Genomic DNA, 18447 nt, shown 5'->3' with positions numbered 1-18447 from the left:
TGGCATTTTGTGAATCTAATAAGTGATTTCGGTGTAACTTAAAGTTCCAGAATTTTTAGGAACCATCCCCTCCTGGCTGTGGCACAGTGGTTAAGAGCTCAGCTGCTAACCAAAAGGTCAGCAGTTCCAATCTACCAGTTGCTCCTTGGAAACCCTAAGGGGCAGTTCTACCCTGTCCTGTAGGGTCGCTATGAGTCGGAATTGACTCAGAGGCAACAGGTTTGGTTTACCCCTCCAGGTGAAGGCTTTAGAATTAGTCATTAATGTGTTTTTCTCAGTGAGGCTTCAGTAGATTAACGTTCTTCGAATAATTCTAAATCATTGTTCTGTTTAGAGAGCTAGCTTGCAGATTCAACAGATGAATAACATTTTCCTTTAAAATGTTCTCTTTCTGTATTATCTGCTTTTTCTCTCTTACTCTTGGAAATGTCAGCTCTTCAAAATAGTAGAGTGTATAGGTCACAGAGAAATTGCAGACATCAGTCAGATCCAGCCAAAAATATGGCGCACCTTTTCTGCCGTCTGACAACTCTGTAGTGAAATGTGAAAGGACATCCATTTTTCTGGATTGCTCAGTGACAAACTCAAATTTTTACCCCTAATCTGCCAGTGGGCAGATAATACCTAGTGTTCAGTTCTTATGTTTTGGTTATGCAAATGAATCTGTGCCTCAAATCTACTGATTTAAAATAAAAATCTTTAATGAGCCAGAATCCCCACTGCTAGATTTTGACGAGGATTTTAGAGTCAGGACCTTGGTGATCAAGTCCATGTTGCTAATTTTCAACATGTCGAAATGAAACTGGGGTCTAGAGAGACTGTGCTCTTTCCCTGTTGGTCCTCAAGTCAATGACAAGGATGGATGTGGAGCCCAGGACTTCTGTCCCCTGCCACCAGCTTAGTGACTCCAGACACACTACTGTTTAAGTTAGAAAAAGTTGTACACAAAACTGTGTACAAAAATTGTGTATGTGCGTCTAAATTGACAGAACACCCAGATAAAGAAAATCCCAGCTTGCCTATGTTTTAAGCCTCAGATTTGTATTTGAGTCCCAGCTACTGACTAGATTATAACCCTGGGCAGGTCACGGGATTTCCCAAGGCCTTCCCCAGCTCCCTCTTTCACCCTAACCTTCTCTCTCTGCCCTTCTAACTTGTCAGATGGGAGAGATGATTCATAATCCACAAGGCAGCATTTATGAAAAGTGGAAGAGAGTTGTCTGTAAGCTACGGATTCTTAAACAGATGCCCACTCCCCAAAACCAACCCCTTGCAATTGAGTAGATTCCAACTCACAGCAACCTTAAAGGACAGAGTAGAACTGCCCCATAGGGTTTCCAAGGAGTGGCTGGTGGATTCAAACTGCCGACCTTTTGGATAGCAGCAAAACGCTTAACCACCGCACCACCAAGACCCCACACAGATGCCCTAGGAACTTCCTCTTCACAGGACTTGTCCACCAGACTCTACTTCAGACAGCATATGCTGAATGGTCGTTTCACCAGAAGTCCCCGTGATGGAAGAAAATGCTGCAGGATTAAATTAAAAACATTATCTTCAGTATTTTATGTGTGTGTACAATATCATCTCTGTGACATATGGCATTTTATCCATCATCCTATTTATGTTCAGAACAATTTTGGTAGGGGAGTGGTATTATTATCATTCTCATTTCCTTATGAGGAAACGGAGTATTGTAAAAGCAGACATGAACAGTGCTATGACCCACCAAAAACCTTGCCTTTTCCCTCACAGAATGGGACACGCAGTAGGTGCTCAATAAAAATCTGATTCATTTATGTCATCAGGTTTGCGACTTGCTAGAGACCAGCATTTCTTATCTTGTGAGGATACAAGAAGAAGAAATAAACGTGATGGAGTGGGAGAAAGTATTTTTAGAAATTTTCTTTTCATTGCAAATGTACAACATACACACAGAAAAGCTGGGGTAGAAAAAGCCAGTGTTCTCACCAGTGTTGTTTGATGAGTAATTATTTTCCAAAAAAATTTTTTTTCTTGAGTTTAGATACATTTTTACGTATTTCTAATCCGTATACATATACATACAATTTTATATCCTGCTTTTCATTTAGTGGAAACCCTGGTGGCATAGTGGTTAAGACCTACAGCTGCTAACCAAAAGGCCAACAGTTCAAATTCACCAGGTGCTCCTTGGAAACTCTATCGGGCAGTTGTACTCTGTCTTATAGGGTCACTATGAGTTGGAGTTGACTCAATGGCAATGGGCATGTGTGGGTATTTCACTTAATATTTTATCTTCAGGACATTTTTTTGTTATATGGACAAAAACATATTTAAATGGCACCTAAGAGTCTACTGAATTGATGTATCAGAGTTACTTCAACACTCCTATTGTGGCTCATTTAAATATAAATTTCACATTTTTAAATATAAACAATGCTGCTATGAACTTTTGTCAGCAAAAAGCTTTTTATTTTAAGGGATAGATTTCCAGAAGTGGATCAAAGTGAATGAACAATTTAAGCCAATTACTTTAAATACTATGATCAAATAGGTTAGAAACACTGGAGAGTAGGTTACCAAGGGATAGAGTGTTTTTGTAGGGATAAAAAGAAATAAAAGATTCAGTTAACCTAGCCATGCCAATGAGTGTATGCCGTGAAGCTGATGAACTTCACATTCGCCGTGCAGATGGGATGGAAGAGTTGATGTATGATCACTCCAACACAGAGGCCGGGGTTCCAGAGATCACAAGGGGGCTTCCATTCTTGTGTGTGTATGTGTGTGTATGGTGGTAAAATATATATGTAACAAAAAGTTTGCCAGATCGATGACTGCCCTGACAGGGAGCACAACGGAGAACTCCTGAGGGAGCGGGAGATCAGTGGGATGCAGACCCCAAATTCTCATAAAAAGACCATACTTAATGGTCTGAATGAGACTAGAGGAATCCCGGCGGCCATGCTCCCCAGACCTGTTTGCACAGGATGGGAACCGTCCCCGAAGACAACTCATCGGACATGAAAGGGACTGGTCAGCGGGTGGGAGAGAGATGCTGATGAAGAGTGAGCTAATTATATCAGGTGGTCACTTGAGAGTGTGTTGGCAACTCTTGTCTGGAGGGGGGATGGGAGGATAGAGAGAGAGGGAAGCTGGCAAAATTGTCATGAAAGGAGAGACTGAAAGGGCTGACTCAACAGGGGGAGAGCAAGTGGGAGTACGGAGTAAGATGTATATAAACTTATATGTGACAGACTGATTGGATTTGTAAATGTTCACTTGAAGCTTAATAAAAGTTAAAAAAAAAAAAAAAAGTTTGCCAGCACGACATTTTTTATCTGCACAATGCAGTGACATTGGTTATGTTTGTCCTGTTGTGTAACTATCACACCCCCTTCCGTTTCCAAACTATTCAACCACCGTTAACAGAAGTTCAGGGTCCCCTAATCAATGATTCCCCTTTCCCTCTCCCTTTGGCCCCTGGTAACCACCAATAAGCTTTGGTCTTTATGCATTTGCCTATGCTAGGTGTTTCATGTAAGTGGGATTGTAGAATACTTGTCCTTTTGTGTCTGACTTATTTCACTCAATGTAATGTTTCCACGGTTCATCCGTGTGGTAGCATATATCAGGACTTCATTTCTCTTTATGGCTGAGTAATATTCCATTGTATGGATGGACCACATTATGTGTATCAATTCATCTGTTAATGGACATTTAGGTTGTTTCCATCTTTCGGCTATTGTGAACAGCACTGCAGTGAACACTGGTGTACTGTGTATTTTTTTTTTTGATTCAGTAAGAATATTCATTCAAGAATTGGTTTTGGTACATATCTGTGATGTTGCAATTGCCTGATTTTCAGCATGAACAGAAGCTTGAGGGGATTCTTCTCTGTCATAAATAAGGCTGTCATCACATAAGCATTCTACAATGATCCTCAAGTAGGTGACTCCCTGCCCTACTTCCCAGGGTTGCTTCTTTGAGACACCCTTTTTTTTTAAAATAGTGCTTTAGGTAAACGTTCACAGTTGAAATTGGTTTCTCATACAAAAATTTATATACATATTGTTATGCGACCCTAGTTGCAATCCCTATGGCGTGACAGCACACTTTCCCTTTTCACCCCAGGTTTCCTGTGTCCGTTCAGCCAGCTCCTATTCATCTTGGCCTTCTCATCCTGCCTCGGGACAGGAGCTGCCCATTTAGTGAGACACCTTTTTGCTGCTAATGCCATAGGATGTTTCTCTGTCAGGGACCATGTTTTTGTTACCTTTGCGGGAGTGACAAACCCCGGAAGTCTTACTTCACAAATATTAATTTCTCAGTCATTTTCCATACAAGGTTTGGCTGTGGCTCTGCTCCATGTGTGTTCATATTCCAGGTCTTGCGCTGAAGAAAAGCCCATATCTCAGGGCTGTTCTCGTGGCTGGAGGCAGAATGAGGCCAAGCCAATGGAACACATTTAATGCTTCTGCTCAGATGTGATGCGTGTAGTGTATACCATTGGTTAAAGCAAGCCACGTGGCCAGGCCTGATAGTGGGTGGGATGTCAACTTCACCTACAGGTAACATGGCATGGGTAGGATGTGTAGTTGAGAGCAAATTGTTGTGAACAGTGGTGCAGCCTACCACAGACCTCCTGGGAATTGACTGTGTTGTTTTCTCCTGACATCCCTCCCTTGCCTAGTGCAGCACAGAAGCTTTAGAACCTGGTTCTATACATGAGGTACTTTGACCCCAGTGCGAGGCGATCTCCATAAACAAAGGATTTGCTAACCTAGTATGTAGCTGGTGCAGTTCTGGGCCTCTTCATCACTGTGGCCCATTGTCTTTTCTGAAGATAGCCATAGCAGTATCTGCCCTCCCAATTGTTCTTCTACTGTGTTACCCATCAACAGGTCGGTGGTACAAACGATTAATATATTCAGCTGCTAGCTGAAAGGTTGGAGGTTTGAGTCTAACTAGAGGTACCTTGGAATAAAGGCCTGATTACCTATTGCTAACCCTGGTGCCATTGTGGTTAAGAGCTACAGCTGCTAACCATAAGGTCAGCAGTTGGAACCCATGAGGCGCTCCTTGGAAACCCTATGGGGCAGCTCTACTCTGTCTTATAGGGTCGCTATGGGTCGGAATCGACTCAACGGCAATGGGTTTGGTTTTTTTTTTTTTTTTTTTCGATTTAACCTACTCGTGAATAATCAGCCTTTGAAAACCCTGTGGAGCACAGTTCTGCTCTGACACACATGCTGTCACCATGAGTTGGAGTTGCCTCGATTCAATAACAACTAGATTTTAATCTAAGCAGGCCTGTGACTCGCTTGTAACCTATAGAATGCTCTGAAAGGATGTTGAGTGACTTCCAAAGCCTTGTAGCTTTTACCTGATTCTCTTGGAACACTTGCTGTGGGAAAGTCAGTCACCATATAGGAAGCCCAGCTACCCTGAGGGATCTTGGTTAAGCACTCTGGTTGACAGTCCCAGCTATGCTAAGCCTTCTAGCTAACGCTGCTGAGAGATGAATCTCTCTGTGTTTAATCCTTGTAATCATTCATCCTGGATTCAGAGTCCAGGGAAAAGGAAGCTCACTGGCCCAGCTTGGGTCAGGTGCCTTGAGTCAAGGCCGGGTACAGTGACTGTCAACCCTGGCCTCCAGGAGAGTGGAGCCTTGAAGGAGAATGAAGGCCTGTCAGCAAAGATGGGGGGGTGGTGGGTGGCCAGGGAGTGGGCTGGGGGGTAGTGGATACAGGTCAGGCCCAGCAGATGCTCACAGCAGATACTACCTGAGTCAGCTTTTGAAAATGCAAACCTAATGATTTTACTCCATTGTTTTCAGAGCTGTCAGGGGCTCCACTTGGTTTTCATAATAAAACTTATATAGTTGTTTTATTAACTCAGCTTAGCTTAGTTTAGCTCTTCAGGGTTGGCCCTTGGCCACCTCTCTACCCTCCTATGCATCCAGGATTTCTCATAGAACTGTCATTCCAGCCGTCCTAATCAGTTGTCATGGAGTTAGTTCTGACTCATGACGACCTCATGTGTGCCAGTTAGAGCTGCACTCCATAGGGTTTTTAATGGCTGATTTTTTAGAAGTAGATCGCCAGGCTTTTCTTCTGAGGCATCTGGATGGACTCAAACCTCCAACCTTTTGGTTAGCAGCTAAGCATGTTAACCATTTCTACTAAATGGCTTTACTGAACTACTTGTGATTTCTTGAAAAATGATCTCATCCACTTTCCTGGCTTTGAATGATATCCATGTGCTTATGACTCCCAAATTTATATTTAAAGGTCCCTGCCCAGAGTTTTCTCTAAACATCACTCTCCAACTGCTTTCAACGCTGCTACCTGGGTATCTAGCAGCTGTCCCAAACTTAGCACGCCCCAACTGAACCCTTTACCTTCCGCACAAAATTTGTCTCTCTTGACATCTTCCCTAGTTCAGGAAATGGCAACTCCATCCTTCAGTTTCAGAATCATCCTTGACCTTTATTTGTTTCATAGAGTACATTTTGTACATTAACAAAACTCATCAACTCTACTGTCAGAAACATCCCCAAACAGACCAAAACCCCACATTGGAACACATCCAAAGACTCACCTCCTGCATTCTGCATCCTGACCCAAGATGCTATCGTTAGTCACCCTCTTACCTGGATTTGCAGTAGCCTCCTAACTGGTCTCCCTGTTTCTGCCGTTGCCAAGCAGCCAGAGAACCCGTCAATACTTAAGTCACACCATGTCATTCTCAAATCAGAGACCGCCATAAAAAAAAAAAAAAACGTGTTGCCGTCTAGCTGATTCCAACTCACAGTGACCCTATAGGACAGGGTAGAACTACCCCATAGCGTTTCCAAGAAGCACCTGGTGGATTCAAACTGCCAACCTTTTGGTTAGGAGCTGTCATAGCTCTTAACCACTATGCCGCCAGGGTTTCCCAGAACCCTCCAGTGGCTTCAAATCTCCGGAATCCTTATAATGGCCTCTAACACCTCACAGGACGTGCCCCTCACCTTCTAACTTCACCTCTAACTTCTCTTGCTCACTCCTCTCCAGCCCCCTGATTGCCCTGATATTCCTTGAACAAGTCAGGCAGGTTTCTGCCTCAGAGCCAGGATCTTCCCTCTGCCTGGGGGGTTCTTCCCCCGAATATCTGTACGGCTTGCTCCCCAGAACGGTGCCTGGCACAGAGTATGTTGGCAGTGAAAATGTGCTGAATGGATGAGTCCCAATGTGCTTTTGCCTCTCCCTGGGATGTCCTTCTCCCGCCTCCTTACCAAGCTAACCTCTTTTGGCTCTTCCAAATGCAGCTCAAATCTCAACCAACTTCTCTAAGAAGATTCCTGTGTGATTTAAGAGGACTGTGTCTTACTTGTCATGGTATCTGGTACACAGCAGATTTCTTGGCATATGGTAGTCCCTCAGTAAATACTTCCCTTAATCTCAACATTGGCATAGTGTTTATTTATGTTTAGTAGGCAGTACATGCACGTAGTTAAAAAAAAAAAAAAACACGAACAAGAGGGTATATGGAGAGAAGCAACCTCTCTTCCCCTTGTGTTTTCCACAGGGGCTGTTATTGGTCTTTTGGGGTATCTGTCTGGATATATTTTAAGTATAGACCAGCAGCTTCACATTCAATAAATATATAAGAAAAAATTGAAATTCATGCATAGATTATTGACCTGACATTGAAGACATGTCAGTGGTTAGCTTTGAAATACCAGTTGGCTAAAATAGTTAGATTTCTGTACCTTCTGATTCTCCTGAGAAACAAAGGTTTACACCGAAAGGTCTTTTTAAGTCTTTATAAAACCCAACAGCCTACTTCTTACCTCACGAGGTCGACTATACTGAATATCAGCAAATATGCTTCGGGTTCTTGAGTGTCTTGTAGGAGCCTGTAGAATTTAGACCCCTCCCTGCCTGCCCTTCTGCCCTAGTCTTGCCTCACCTCTTGCTGGACCATCTCAGTTACCTCCCCACTGGTCTCCTTACTTCCCTCCTTCTCCCTCTAGTCTGTTTCATCAGAGAAGCCAGAGCAATCTTGTTTAAATGTGAGCAGACGATGTCATTTCTTGGCTTAGCCCTTTATTGGTATCCTATCATACACAGAATAAAAGCTGAAATCCTTATTGCCACCCCGTTGGTGGTCTTCTTTATTTTCAGCCCAACCCATAAGGTTGCACTGACAATATGGTGGTTACTATCCACAGGTGGCAATTTAAATTTTAATAAATTATAATTAAATTTTCAGTTCTTTCACTGCACTAGTCACATCTTAAGTGCTGAATAGCCACGTGGGGCTAGTGAATACCATATTGGACAAGGCAGAATAGAACATTTCTATTATCGTGGAAAATTCTATTCAACAGTGCTGCTCTAGAATCTAAGTCTTTAACAGACTCCTCATGTTACTTTTGTCCCTAAAGTTGAAGCCAGGAATAAAATTATATCTAAATGAGATTTTGGTTGGATAGGTTCTAGGCAGTCTTAATTTTATAGCAGATACAAGCAAAGGGCCATTTTGTTAAGTAAGGAGTTTTTAGTGGTTGCATGTTTGGGAGGTGGATGATCTTAACCTGGAGAGGGTATGGACCACTTGCCTGCAGAGCTTATGGCCTGAATGACCGTCACCAATCTAGGCCACCCTCTCCTCCACCATGACCTTTTCACAGTGCAGCAGGTCGATGAGACTGAAGATAGAGAAGAGATGGAAAGAGGAGGTGGGGTCTAGAGCCCAGGAAAGGCAAGGCAAGGAGGTAAGGTGGGTGTCATGGATTGAATTGTGTCCCCCAAAATGTCTGTCAGCTTGGCTAGGCCATGATTCCCAGGATTGTGTGATTTTGTACACCATTTTGTCATCTGATGTGATTTTCCTGTGAGTTGTAAATCATATCTCTCTGATGTTGATGAGGTGGGATGAGTGGCAGTTATGTTAATGAGGCAAGACTCAATCTATAAGATTAGGTTGTGTCTTGAGCCAATCTCTTTTGGGATATAAAAGAGAGAAGTGAGCAGAGAGACATGGGGACCTCATACCATCAAGAAAGTAGTGCCAGGAGAAGAGCAGAGTCCCTGTGCTGAGAGGCTCCTAGTCTAAGGAAAGATTGATGACAAGGACCTTCCTCCAGAGCCAAGAGGGAGAGAAAGACTTCCCTTGAAGCTGATGCCCTGAATTTGGACTTCTAACCTACTGGACTGTGAGAAAATAAACTTCTGCTTGTTAAAGTCATCCACTTGTGGTATTTCTCTTATAGCGGCACTAGATTACCAAGACAATGGGTAAGAACACAAAGTGGAAGGGAGGGAACACCTGAAGCAGAAGGGGATGTGTGTGCCAATAGTGATGGAGTGAAGGAGGGGCTGAGTCTTGAACAAAATGGTGACTATTTGGTGGAGCTGTTATAGAGAATGGAAAATGGCTCATAACCATTCATGGCTACTTTCTCCTGCCTCCACGTTGATTTTGGGTTGTGGCCTTGTATAAAATGATAGAACACATGGAGGGAGACAGGGTTTAGCTCCAATAAAACCACGTTAGCAATTGTCCGTCTGTAAGTTCTTTGTTTGAGCTCACCACTTGTCTTTTATTTTTCATTATTTGCCTTGCATTTGAGCAATTTCCCAGATTACAAGTGCTTTAGAGACTAGAGTGAAAGATGATAAATATAACAATTACACGTTAAGCTGTAGACTGCATTGTGTTTTAAGTCTGTCCATAAATTAAGTGATGATTAGAGAAAGCTTCTCTTGCTTGGCTTTTTAGATTTGATGTCAGTAATTTAGAATTGGGAAGATGAGACTCAGACTTTATTTCTGTGAGTCTACAATTGGCAAGGGACCAAACGTGCAACCTGACATAATTTTGGATGTGAGAGGGTATGTCTGTAGGCTTTGCCTTCATAACTTCACAGACAAAAACAAATGCTTACTACCAGGTAATTGAGAGATTTACAGTGTTGTACCCCATTTGCAGTTTGCGACCTTTTGCAGAAGAAAACAAGGTTTTAGTGGCTTTGGGTTCTCCTGGGTGTCTTTCAGACAACATTAAAGGCGTCTTTGGCAGGACTAATGCAGTGGTTCTCAAAGTTCTGAGTGTGCATCAGAGTCACCTGGAAGACACAGATTGCTGTGTCCCACCCCCTAGAGTTTCTGATTCAGTAGGTCTGAATGGAGCTTTATAACCGGCTTTTCTAATAAGTTCTGAGGTGATGCTGCTTCTGCTGGTCTGGAGACCACAGTTTGAGAACCACTACTCCCGTGGGACTTTAAATTCAGCTTCAGTTTGGGTGATTGGGGAATTATGGTGAAAGGGGTGGTGATCTACCTGCCTCTTTCTAGCTTACAGAGTTTCATTTTCTGGGGTTTGGACAGTCCTTGGGTGGCACAAATGGCCTGTGCTCATCTACTAACTGAAAGGTTGGCAGTTCGCATCCACCCAGTGGTGCCATGGAAGAAAGGCCTGGTGATCTGCTTCTGTAAGATTACAGCTATTGCAAACTCGCAGGAGTGCAGTCTGACTCTGATACACATGGAGTCGCCATGAGTTGGAATCAACTCAGTGGCAGCAGGTTTGGTTTTGATTTTTTGGTTTGGGTAAGAGGGGGAAGGAGTCTGTTCATGCTGGTGACCTGGCTCCTCAGAGCTGTCAGGCCCACATGGCCTTTGCCCTCTTCTTCACCTGCCAGCCTCTGCAAGTGAAGACCAAGGCGTGCTGATGGAGCAGTCACCCAGCCCCAACACACACACACACACACACACACACACACACACACACACACACGATTGCAGGTGAAGACCAAGGCGTGCTGATGGAGCAGTCACCCAGCCCCAACACACACACACACACACACACACGATTGCAGGTGAAGACCAAGGTGTGCTGATGGAGCAGTTACACACACACACAACCCAGGAAGCAGCAGCTCTGCAGATCAGAACCAGCCCTGTCTGTGGTGTCTGCTCCTTTCCCAGATCCTCGCAGTATCCTGAGATTGCCACAGCCCCGGGGCGGAGGTGGTGTGAGCATGTGACGCAGATGTCTCTGCCCTCAAGTGGCTGGATGCTTGACCAGGGCTGGGCACTGGGCTGGAGTCAGGAGACCTGGGTTCTATTTCTGGGTGGACTTCCAACTCCTTGAGTGACCTTGGGCAAGCCTCCTAATCCTTGGCTCCCCGTTTTGATTGCTTGTGTTAATGAAACATGCCTCTCATCACCTTCCCCAGCCCCATAAAATAGCAGAAAAACAAAATTCAGGACTGGTGAGTGGCCTCCAGGGGATTTATGAGCTGATGTGCAGAATTCTGAGTGCCTGAGGAGAAAGCTGCTGTGTAAACACAATACATTATTAATAAAACGTTAAAAAATAGCATCATACCCTGTGCTAACAATAGCTGCTTTAGGCTGTTAGGCAGCTTCGACACACAGGCCCAGCAGTGCTGAAGGAAAGGTGACTGTTGGTTTTGAATTCGCGATAACATTTAAAAGAAGATGAAAATCGATGTTTAAAAATTTTTTCATTTATAAGTTTTAAAAACATACGTTCACAGGGGAGCCTTGGTGGCATAGTGGTTAAGAGCTCAATCTTAATATTCATGACTTAAATATGATCACCCATAAAAAACCAAACCCGTGGCTGTCGAGTCCGACTCATAATGACCCTATACAGTTCTGTAAAATTCACCTTTAATAAACCTAATCACAAAATTCTGTTGATTTTCATTCTATTTCAGAGTTACTTTACAGAGTGGGCTACTCCATGGGCATTTGAATAAAGTATTAGGAGTCTCTTTCCTCTCCCACATTTGACGCCCTCTGAAACTCCGTGGAGGGAAACTTACAAATCAGTTGTTGTTTAAGTGGGCCCTGACTCATGGAGACCCCACGCACAGTGGAATGAAACGCTGCCTGGTCCTGCACCATCCTCATGATCGGTTGCAGATCAGGCCATTTTGATCCATGGGGTTTTCATTGGCTGATTTTTGGAACTAGATCACTAGGCCTTTCTTCCTAGTCTGTCTTAGTTTGAAAGTTCCACTGAAACCTATGCAGCATCATAGCCACACTCAAGCCTGTGCTGACAGATGGGCAATGGCTGTGTGTAAAGTGCATTGGCCAGGAACGGAACCCAGGTCTCCTGCATGGGAAGCGAAAATTCTACCGCTGAACTACCACTGCCCCTTCCCCTTCCCCTTGCAGTTATTGAACAATTAACCAGTTGATAGTGATGCCGGCTGTACAGATGCAAGCTGAGTACCTGTTTCCTGCACAGCCCAGTGATAGACACTGAGATAGAGAATATGGTTTTCCCCTTAAGGAATTTGTAGTATAGTTTTAAGGCTCTATAAGCAAGTAAGGAAACCCTGGTGGCGTAATGGTTAATTGCTATGGCTGCTAACCAAGTGGTCAGCAGTTCAAATCCACCAGGCGCTCCTTGGAAACTCTATGGTGCAGTTCTACTCTGTCCTATAGGGTCGTTATGAGTTGGAATCGACTCGACGGCAGTGGGTTTTTCATAAGTAAGTAAATATGCAAGGAGGCTGTCTTAGTCATCTAGTGCTGCTATAACAGAAATACCACAAGTGGATGGCTTCAAGAAACAGAAGTTTATTCTGTCATAGTCTAGAAGGGTAGAAGTCCAAATTCAGGGCATCAGCAATAGGGGAAGGCTTTCTCTCTCTGTTGGCTCTGGAGGAAGGTCCTTGTCATCAATCTTCCTCTGTCAAGGAACTTCTCAGCGCAGGGACCCCGGGTCCAAAGGACGCATTATTCTCCTGGCTTTTGTTTCTTGGTGGTGTGAGTCTCCCCTGTCTCTCTGCTCGCTTCTGTCTTTTATATCTCAGAAGAGATTGGCTTTGCCTAATCCTGTAGATTGAGTCCTGCCTCATTAACATAACTGCCACTAATCACAATTCTTTAACATCATACAGGTAGGATTTACAACACAAAGGAAAATCACATCAGATGACAAAATTGTAGACAATCACACAATACTGGGAATCATGGCCTAGCCAAGCTGACACACATTTTTGGGGACACAATTTAATCCATGACAGAGGCCATGGCATTCTTTATACCTGCCTCCTTAAATAATGCCAACAACCCCAAAGCCACTTTGGGCTGCATAGAGGCAAGCCTGCAGTGGTTGGTGAAAGATGTATTCCTTTCCTGCAGTGTTTCTTGCAGCTTGTTTGCTGCCAATAAGAATCGCAGACGTTTATTCTCTTTATTCCCCCAGGGGAGTATGGAGGTGGAGGCCCCGTGAGGGTGTGGTGACAGGTTGCCTGTATGTCTAGCACACAGACAGCTGCCCTGCTCCTTTCTCAGGAGAGGAAATCTGTTAATGAACGAATACATTACAGGACCTCTTCGGTACCCCTAGACCCCATTCCTTTTCCACTAGCTGGGAGACCGTTATCATCCTGCCCTCTTTTACATAAGTTGTGTGCTTTCTACCCGACACTGGAGGCCCCCTAAGGACAGGACCTGGCCTGGGTCCAGGCTGGGGGTCCTCAATCCTAGCTGCACATTAGAATTTCATGGGGCCGGGGGCTGGGGGGAGGCTTTAAAAAATGTATATGCCTGGGATCACTCCCAGAGGTTCTGATAACATTGGGCTGAACTGGTTCCTGGGCAACTTAAAAAAAAAAAAAAAACCTAGGTAAGTGCAGTGTGTCACCAGGGTTGAAAACCACTGAGTGGGTGGTTGAATTTACCGGAAAGGTCAATGAAAGAGGGAGTCTGCTGGTTACTCAGGAGCTTTGTGAATGGGGAAAAATATGCCACAAAACTTACCTTGGAGTCCCATTGGACTTTAGGCTCATCTCCTGTAATGAGACATTGCACTGTCCCATTTAATCACAGGTAACATCAAGCACTGGGCAGCTCAGCTGACATCTTCCATGTGGGCACAGCTGGTGCTCAGGGAGCAGCTTTGGGAGCTTTGATCTCCAATGCCCTGGAAATCCCTGCTCTGGCTTCAATGTCTGGTTGCTGTAAGGCTCTCCCAGTGAATGCAGCCTGGGAGGTGACTACCCTCTTGGCTGCTGCCCCCTTTGCCCTCTGATTGTGAGTCAGGACTGTTGGTTACCTGCTCCAGGTGCACTGCTTCATGTTCTCCACCCTTGCTGATGCTTCAGTGTGTCTGTAGTGTCTGCATTATCTTTTTCCCCCTTGAGTGTATGTTTCTTCCCCCAAGGCTATATGGCACCCATGATACCTGTGATGGGCCATTCATTCGGTTTTTAAGGCCAGTGCTTCCTTTTGCTCAAGCCTGTTCCAAGATTCACAGCCCATTACTTTTTTCTCCCTCTCTATGTTCTATAAACCAAAATCAGTTGTCATCGAGTCAGTTCCAACTCATGGTGACCCCATGTGTGTCATAGGAGAACTGTGTTCCACAGGGTTTTCAATGGCTGGTTTTTTGGAAGCAGATTGCCAGGCCTTTATTCCATGGCACCTCTGGGCAGATTCAAACTTCCAACCTTTTCGTGAGCAGCCAAGTGTGTTAACTATTTGCACCGCCCAGGGATTCCTGTGCTCTGTAAAGGGGGTTCTTTTTTTGCCTTTAGCTCTAGCCTGCAGCTATTCCTTCTTTATATCTGTGTTTTAGTAAGAATAAAACTCCAACTAGAATATGGATTAGATACCTACTGGGGTAACTCCAAGCAGCCTTGTCTACTGCTTTGATTCTGACTTAGAATACGGGGGCATCGTGTCTGTCCATAGGCATGTGGCAGAGAGAGAGTAGAGGTGCCCCTTCAAAGTGATGTAGACAGTTTGGGGCCATGCAGTTGAACCAGAGAAGGGAATCCCAGATGGATGATGAAAAAAAAATTTTTTTTTGGATTACACGATGATCCTCCATGGGGCACATATTGACTTGCAATGTGATTTTTATTCAAGGTAAAGCTACAGTTGACTTGAATTCTCCCAGCATAGGTGGGCAGAGAGCTGGGGCTGAGAAGTTGGCCAGATGATGGAGACAGCAGGCTGGGACTGGGATGATTGAGAGCTGATGGTAGTCATTCTTTTATTTTTCGTCTTTCCTTTCTGTTTTAATTTTCAGCTTTTGGTATTTTGATCCTTGTATTATTGACATCGTTTCCTTATGTTTACCTTCATTTTCCATCTCTCTTTCTCCTGCTGTTTATTGTATCTAGGTTTCCACAGTCTTCTCCTCTGTCCTGACCCCTATGGGCTTTCTTGCCAGCCCCCACCCTACATCCTTGGCTATATTCTGGGTGTGAGTCCTCTGGCTGAACCCTGCGCCTCATCCCTAAAGGGCTCCTGCCTCCTCCTGTAACTGGTATATTGTCTAACCTCATTCTTCTTTCCCTTCCCTCATTTCCTTTTATAGACTCACTCTGTCTTGTCACAAACAGTCTATCTTTTCTCAGCATCAAATCATTCCTCCTTTTCATCTTTGGGGAAATCCAAAGGTGCTTATCATGTCATGGACTCTCTGGGTGGTGCAAATGGTTAACTTGCTCAGCTGCTAACTGAAAGGTTAGAGGTTTGAGTCTACCCGGAGGCTCCTCAGAATAAAAACCTCGCAATCTGCTTCCAAAAAGCCATCAACTGAAAACTCTAGGGAGCACAGATATACTCTGACACACACAGGGTCGCCATGAGTTAGAATCAACTTGGTGGCAACTGGTTTGGTTTTCTGGTTTTATCATGTCATATCAGAAAGAGATATCAGAGTAGATTTTTCTTTTCCAGTGTTTAAGCTTGCATTAGTGGGTTACTTTATGTGCTCTGTGCTCAACTTACTTCTTGTTCCGGTAGGAACTGTTCCTCCCATTTGACAACAAGTTAAGTGGTAGAGCTGGGATGTCTCATGCCTGAGCTGCCATGTGTCACTACTAAACACCATGGCCTTCAGCTGGGGAAGGAGTGGAACACTGTGCCGCAGGCAGGGGACATGGATTCCATGCCCTCAAGACCCCTCCCACGCCAGCATTCATGTGCTCCTGTGAGGTTAGGTAGGATGTGAGGCTCTTTCCCAGAGGATTGACTTTGGCGATATTGGACTATATTTTCCAAGAATGACTCAGTATCAATCCTAGGACTGTGGGTGGTCCCTGGGAGAGTGTGGTATATTATGGTTGGGTTCCAATCTCTGACTGTGTCATTGTCACTGTCACTGTGCCAACTCTTCAGCAAGGTGGAGTTCTCCCAGTTACGATTCTCAATGTTTTGTTTCTTTGCAGAGCCTGTGTCATCTTGGGGGTGATATTCCTGCTGTCGTCCATATGTATAGTGGTCAAAGCTATCCACGACCTCTCAACTAGGCTGCTTCCAGAAGTGGTAAGGTCCTAATTCTTCTTTTATAACCTCTGCTAGTGGGACCAGCTCCTGCACGGCCTCTCCTGACAGGTTTACTTCAGAGAATTGAGCAGGTTGACAGAGAATATATAATGTTTTGGGGGTTATAGAAGAATTCACTTCAGGAATGTGAATGACTCAGCAGAGAAAAGCTCTGGGCAAGATGAAAACTCTCTGAATTTTGAGCCGATACCGAGTTCTGTGTCCCTTTCCTTAGATCTTTTGACTATTTTAAAAACAAAATGCCTTTTCTTTATAAAGACAAACATGGTTATTTTTATATAGACGAGTGATCTATTCTGCGTTGGTTGCATCTGTCGATCTGCGTCCATTCAGTAATCGTTGTAATAAGAATTACTTTTCCTTTGCAATTCATTCAATTCAATATGTAAATCTCTTCACATTAGGTTTCCTGGCATCACTAACATTCAGATGCAGAAACTCACAGACATAATTTCATAGTAAAATATGTCTGGCTGCCTTGTCCTCTGGGTGACAGTCATTACCTGTACTCTGATTCTTTTTTTTTTTTCCCCCTTAAAAAAGTCCACGACTGCTGTGACAAGGATCACAATAGAGGGTCCTGGGCAGAGCTGGAGAAAAATGTAGAACAAAATTCTAGCTCAAAAAGAAAGACCAGACTTGTTGGCCTAACAGAGACTGGAGAAACCCTGAGAGTATGGCCCCCGGATATCCTCTTAGCTCAGTAATGAGGTCACTCCTGAGGTTTACCCTTCAGCCAAAGATTAGACAGGCCCATAAAACAAAATGAGACTAAAAGGGCACACCAGCTCGGGGGCAAGGACTAGAAGGCAGGAGGGGACAGAAAAGCTGGTAATAGGGAACCCAAGGTTGAGAAGGGAGAGTGTTGACATGTCAAGAGGTTGTTAACCAATGTTGTAGAGCAATGTGTCTACTGACTGTTTAATGAGAAACTAGTTTGTTCTGTAAACCTTCATCTAAAAAAAAAAAAGTCTAAGAAAAGAATTATTTTAACAACTTCCTATCAGGCAGTCTTTGCAGAAGGCAACTGATTTGGTTACGAGGAGGTGAAGATGCTACCATTACAATAATCCTTCTGTGTACAAGCTACACAATGATTTAAATGTGAAATATGGGTTCTTAAGACGTGATTTGATTTGAGCTTGGCTGCACCACCTTCTATAGGGCCAAAATTATTAGACCTTTAATTTTGCTCTAGAAAAAGGTATGTTAAACCTTTTTTCGGTGATGTATTGCATTTGTGTGTGTGTGTTTTAATGGAGAAGTTGAAAATGTAATGGGACATTCTATTGCATTGGATAGAGGTATTAAAGCAAATGCATTGGGTTGCCAATCCGCTCACCACCACTTTTTAAAACTGAGATGAGAGCTATGGCTTTACCAACCTGCTGAAGTCTTCGCTGGTATATATCTTTGCAGTTCGTCAGAACCTTGCTGTCTAATATTTCAGTGACAGGGAGGACAGAGGGATACTAGGGTAGGAATGTACCTGCCTGTGGCTTTTAGTCTCAGAAGCAGTGTGAGCTCAAGCAAATACTAACTTTTATTACACTCTGATTATTAGACTGTCTCACCCTGGTCTTCCTGCTTGCTTGGGATCCTGGACTTTTCCATCCTTTTCTTCCATCAGTCTTGCCTGTCCAGTGTTCCATTCTGTCAGAATCCTAACCATGGATAAGACATGAAGACAGTGTGATTATAAATTAGATGCCCAGTCAGATAACATCTTTGGATTTTAAAGGGGAATGGAGAACATGCATCACCTTCAAGAAGTGTTTATTGGTGGGGATTGTCAGCACCATGATAGCTGACCCATTCATTGATTTAGACATTAAAAATGAATTTTCCACAGGTCTAACCTGCCCACTGGATAACTGTGCTCAGAACCCCTGCAAAGTCCTGCTTGTTTTTTTCTCCATAGCTGAAATACTTACCACTGGGACAGTCTCTTATCCCACAGGTTCAAATAACTTTTAAAAGAAGAAGCCTAAGAAGGGGTTTGGAGAGGATGAAGAGCTCTAGGGTTTTGACTAAGACTGGCCTGGTCTTAGAAAACCCACACCCTCTGCATTTTATATAAATTGTGAGGTGAGATTTAAAAATCACAACCCTTTCTGGCCATTTTGTCAGA

General features: G+C 43.9%; 1 protein-coding gene across 1 annotated transcript in view; it reads left to right on the top strand.

Annotated features, from left to right (window-relative positions):
- TMEM163 (transmembrane protein 163) overlaps nt 1-18447 on the top strand; it is a 265888-nt gene that overhangs the window by 203836 nt on the left and 43605 nt on the right. The window contains exon 5 of the mRNA XM_049889215.1: nt 16199-16295. Coding sequence (XP_049745172.1) covers nt 16199-16295 — 97 coding nt within the window. The remainder of the gene's footprint in view (nt 1-16198; nt 16296-18447) is intronic.

This window comes from Elephas maximus, chromosome 6 (assembly GCF_024166365.1).
Source record: "Elephas maximus indicus isolate mEleMax1 chromosome 6, mEleMax1 primary haplotype, whole genome shotgun sequence".
NCBI classification, from domain to species: Eukaryota; Metazoa; Chordata; class Mammalia; order Proboscidea; family Elephantidae; genus Elephas; species Elephas maximus.
Note: the sequence above shows the minus strand (reverse complement) of the source record. Positions and strands in the feature narration are given on the sequence as shown.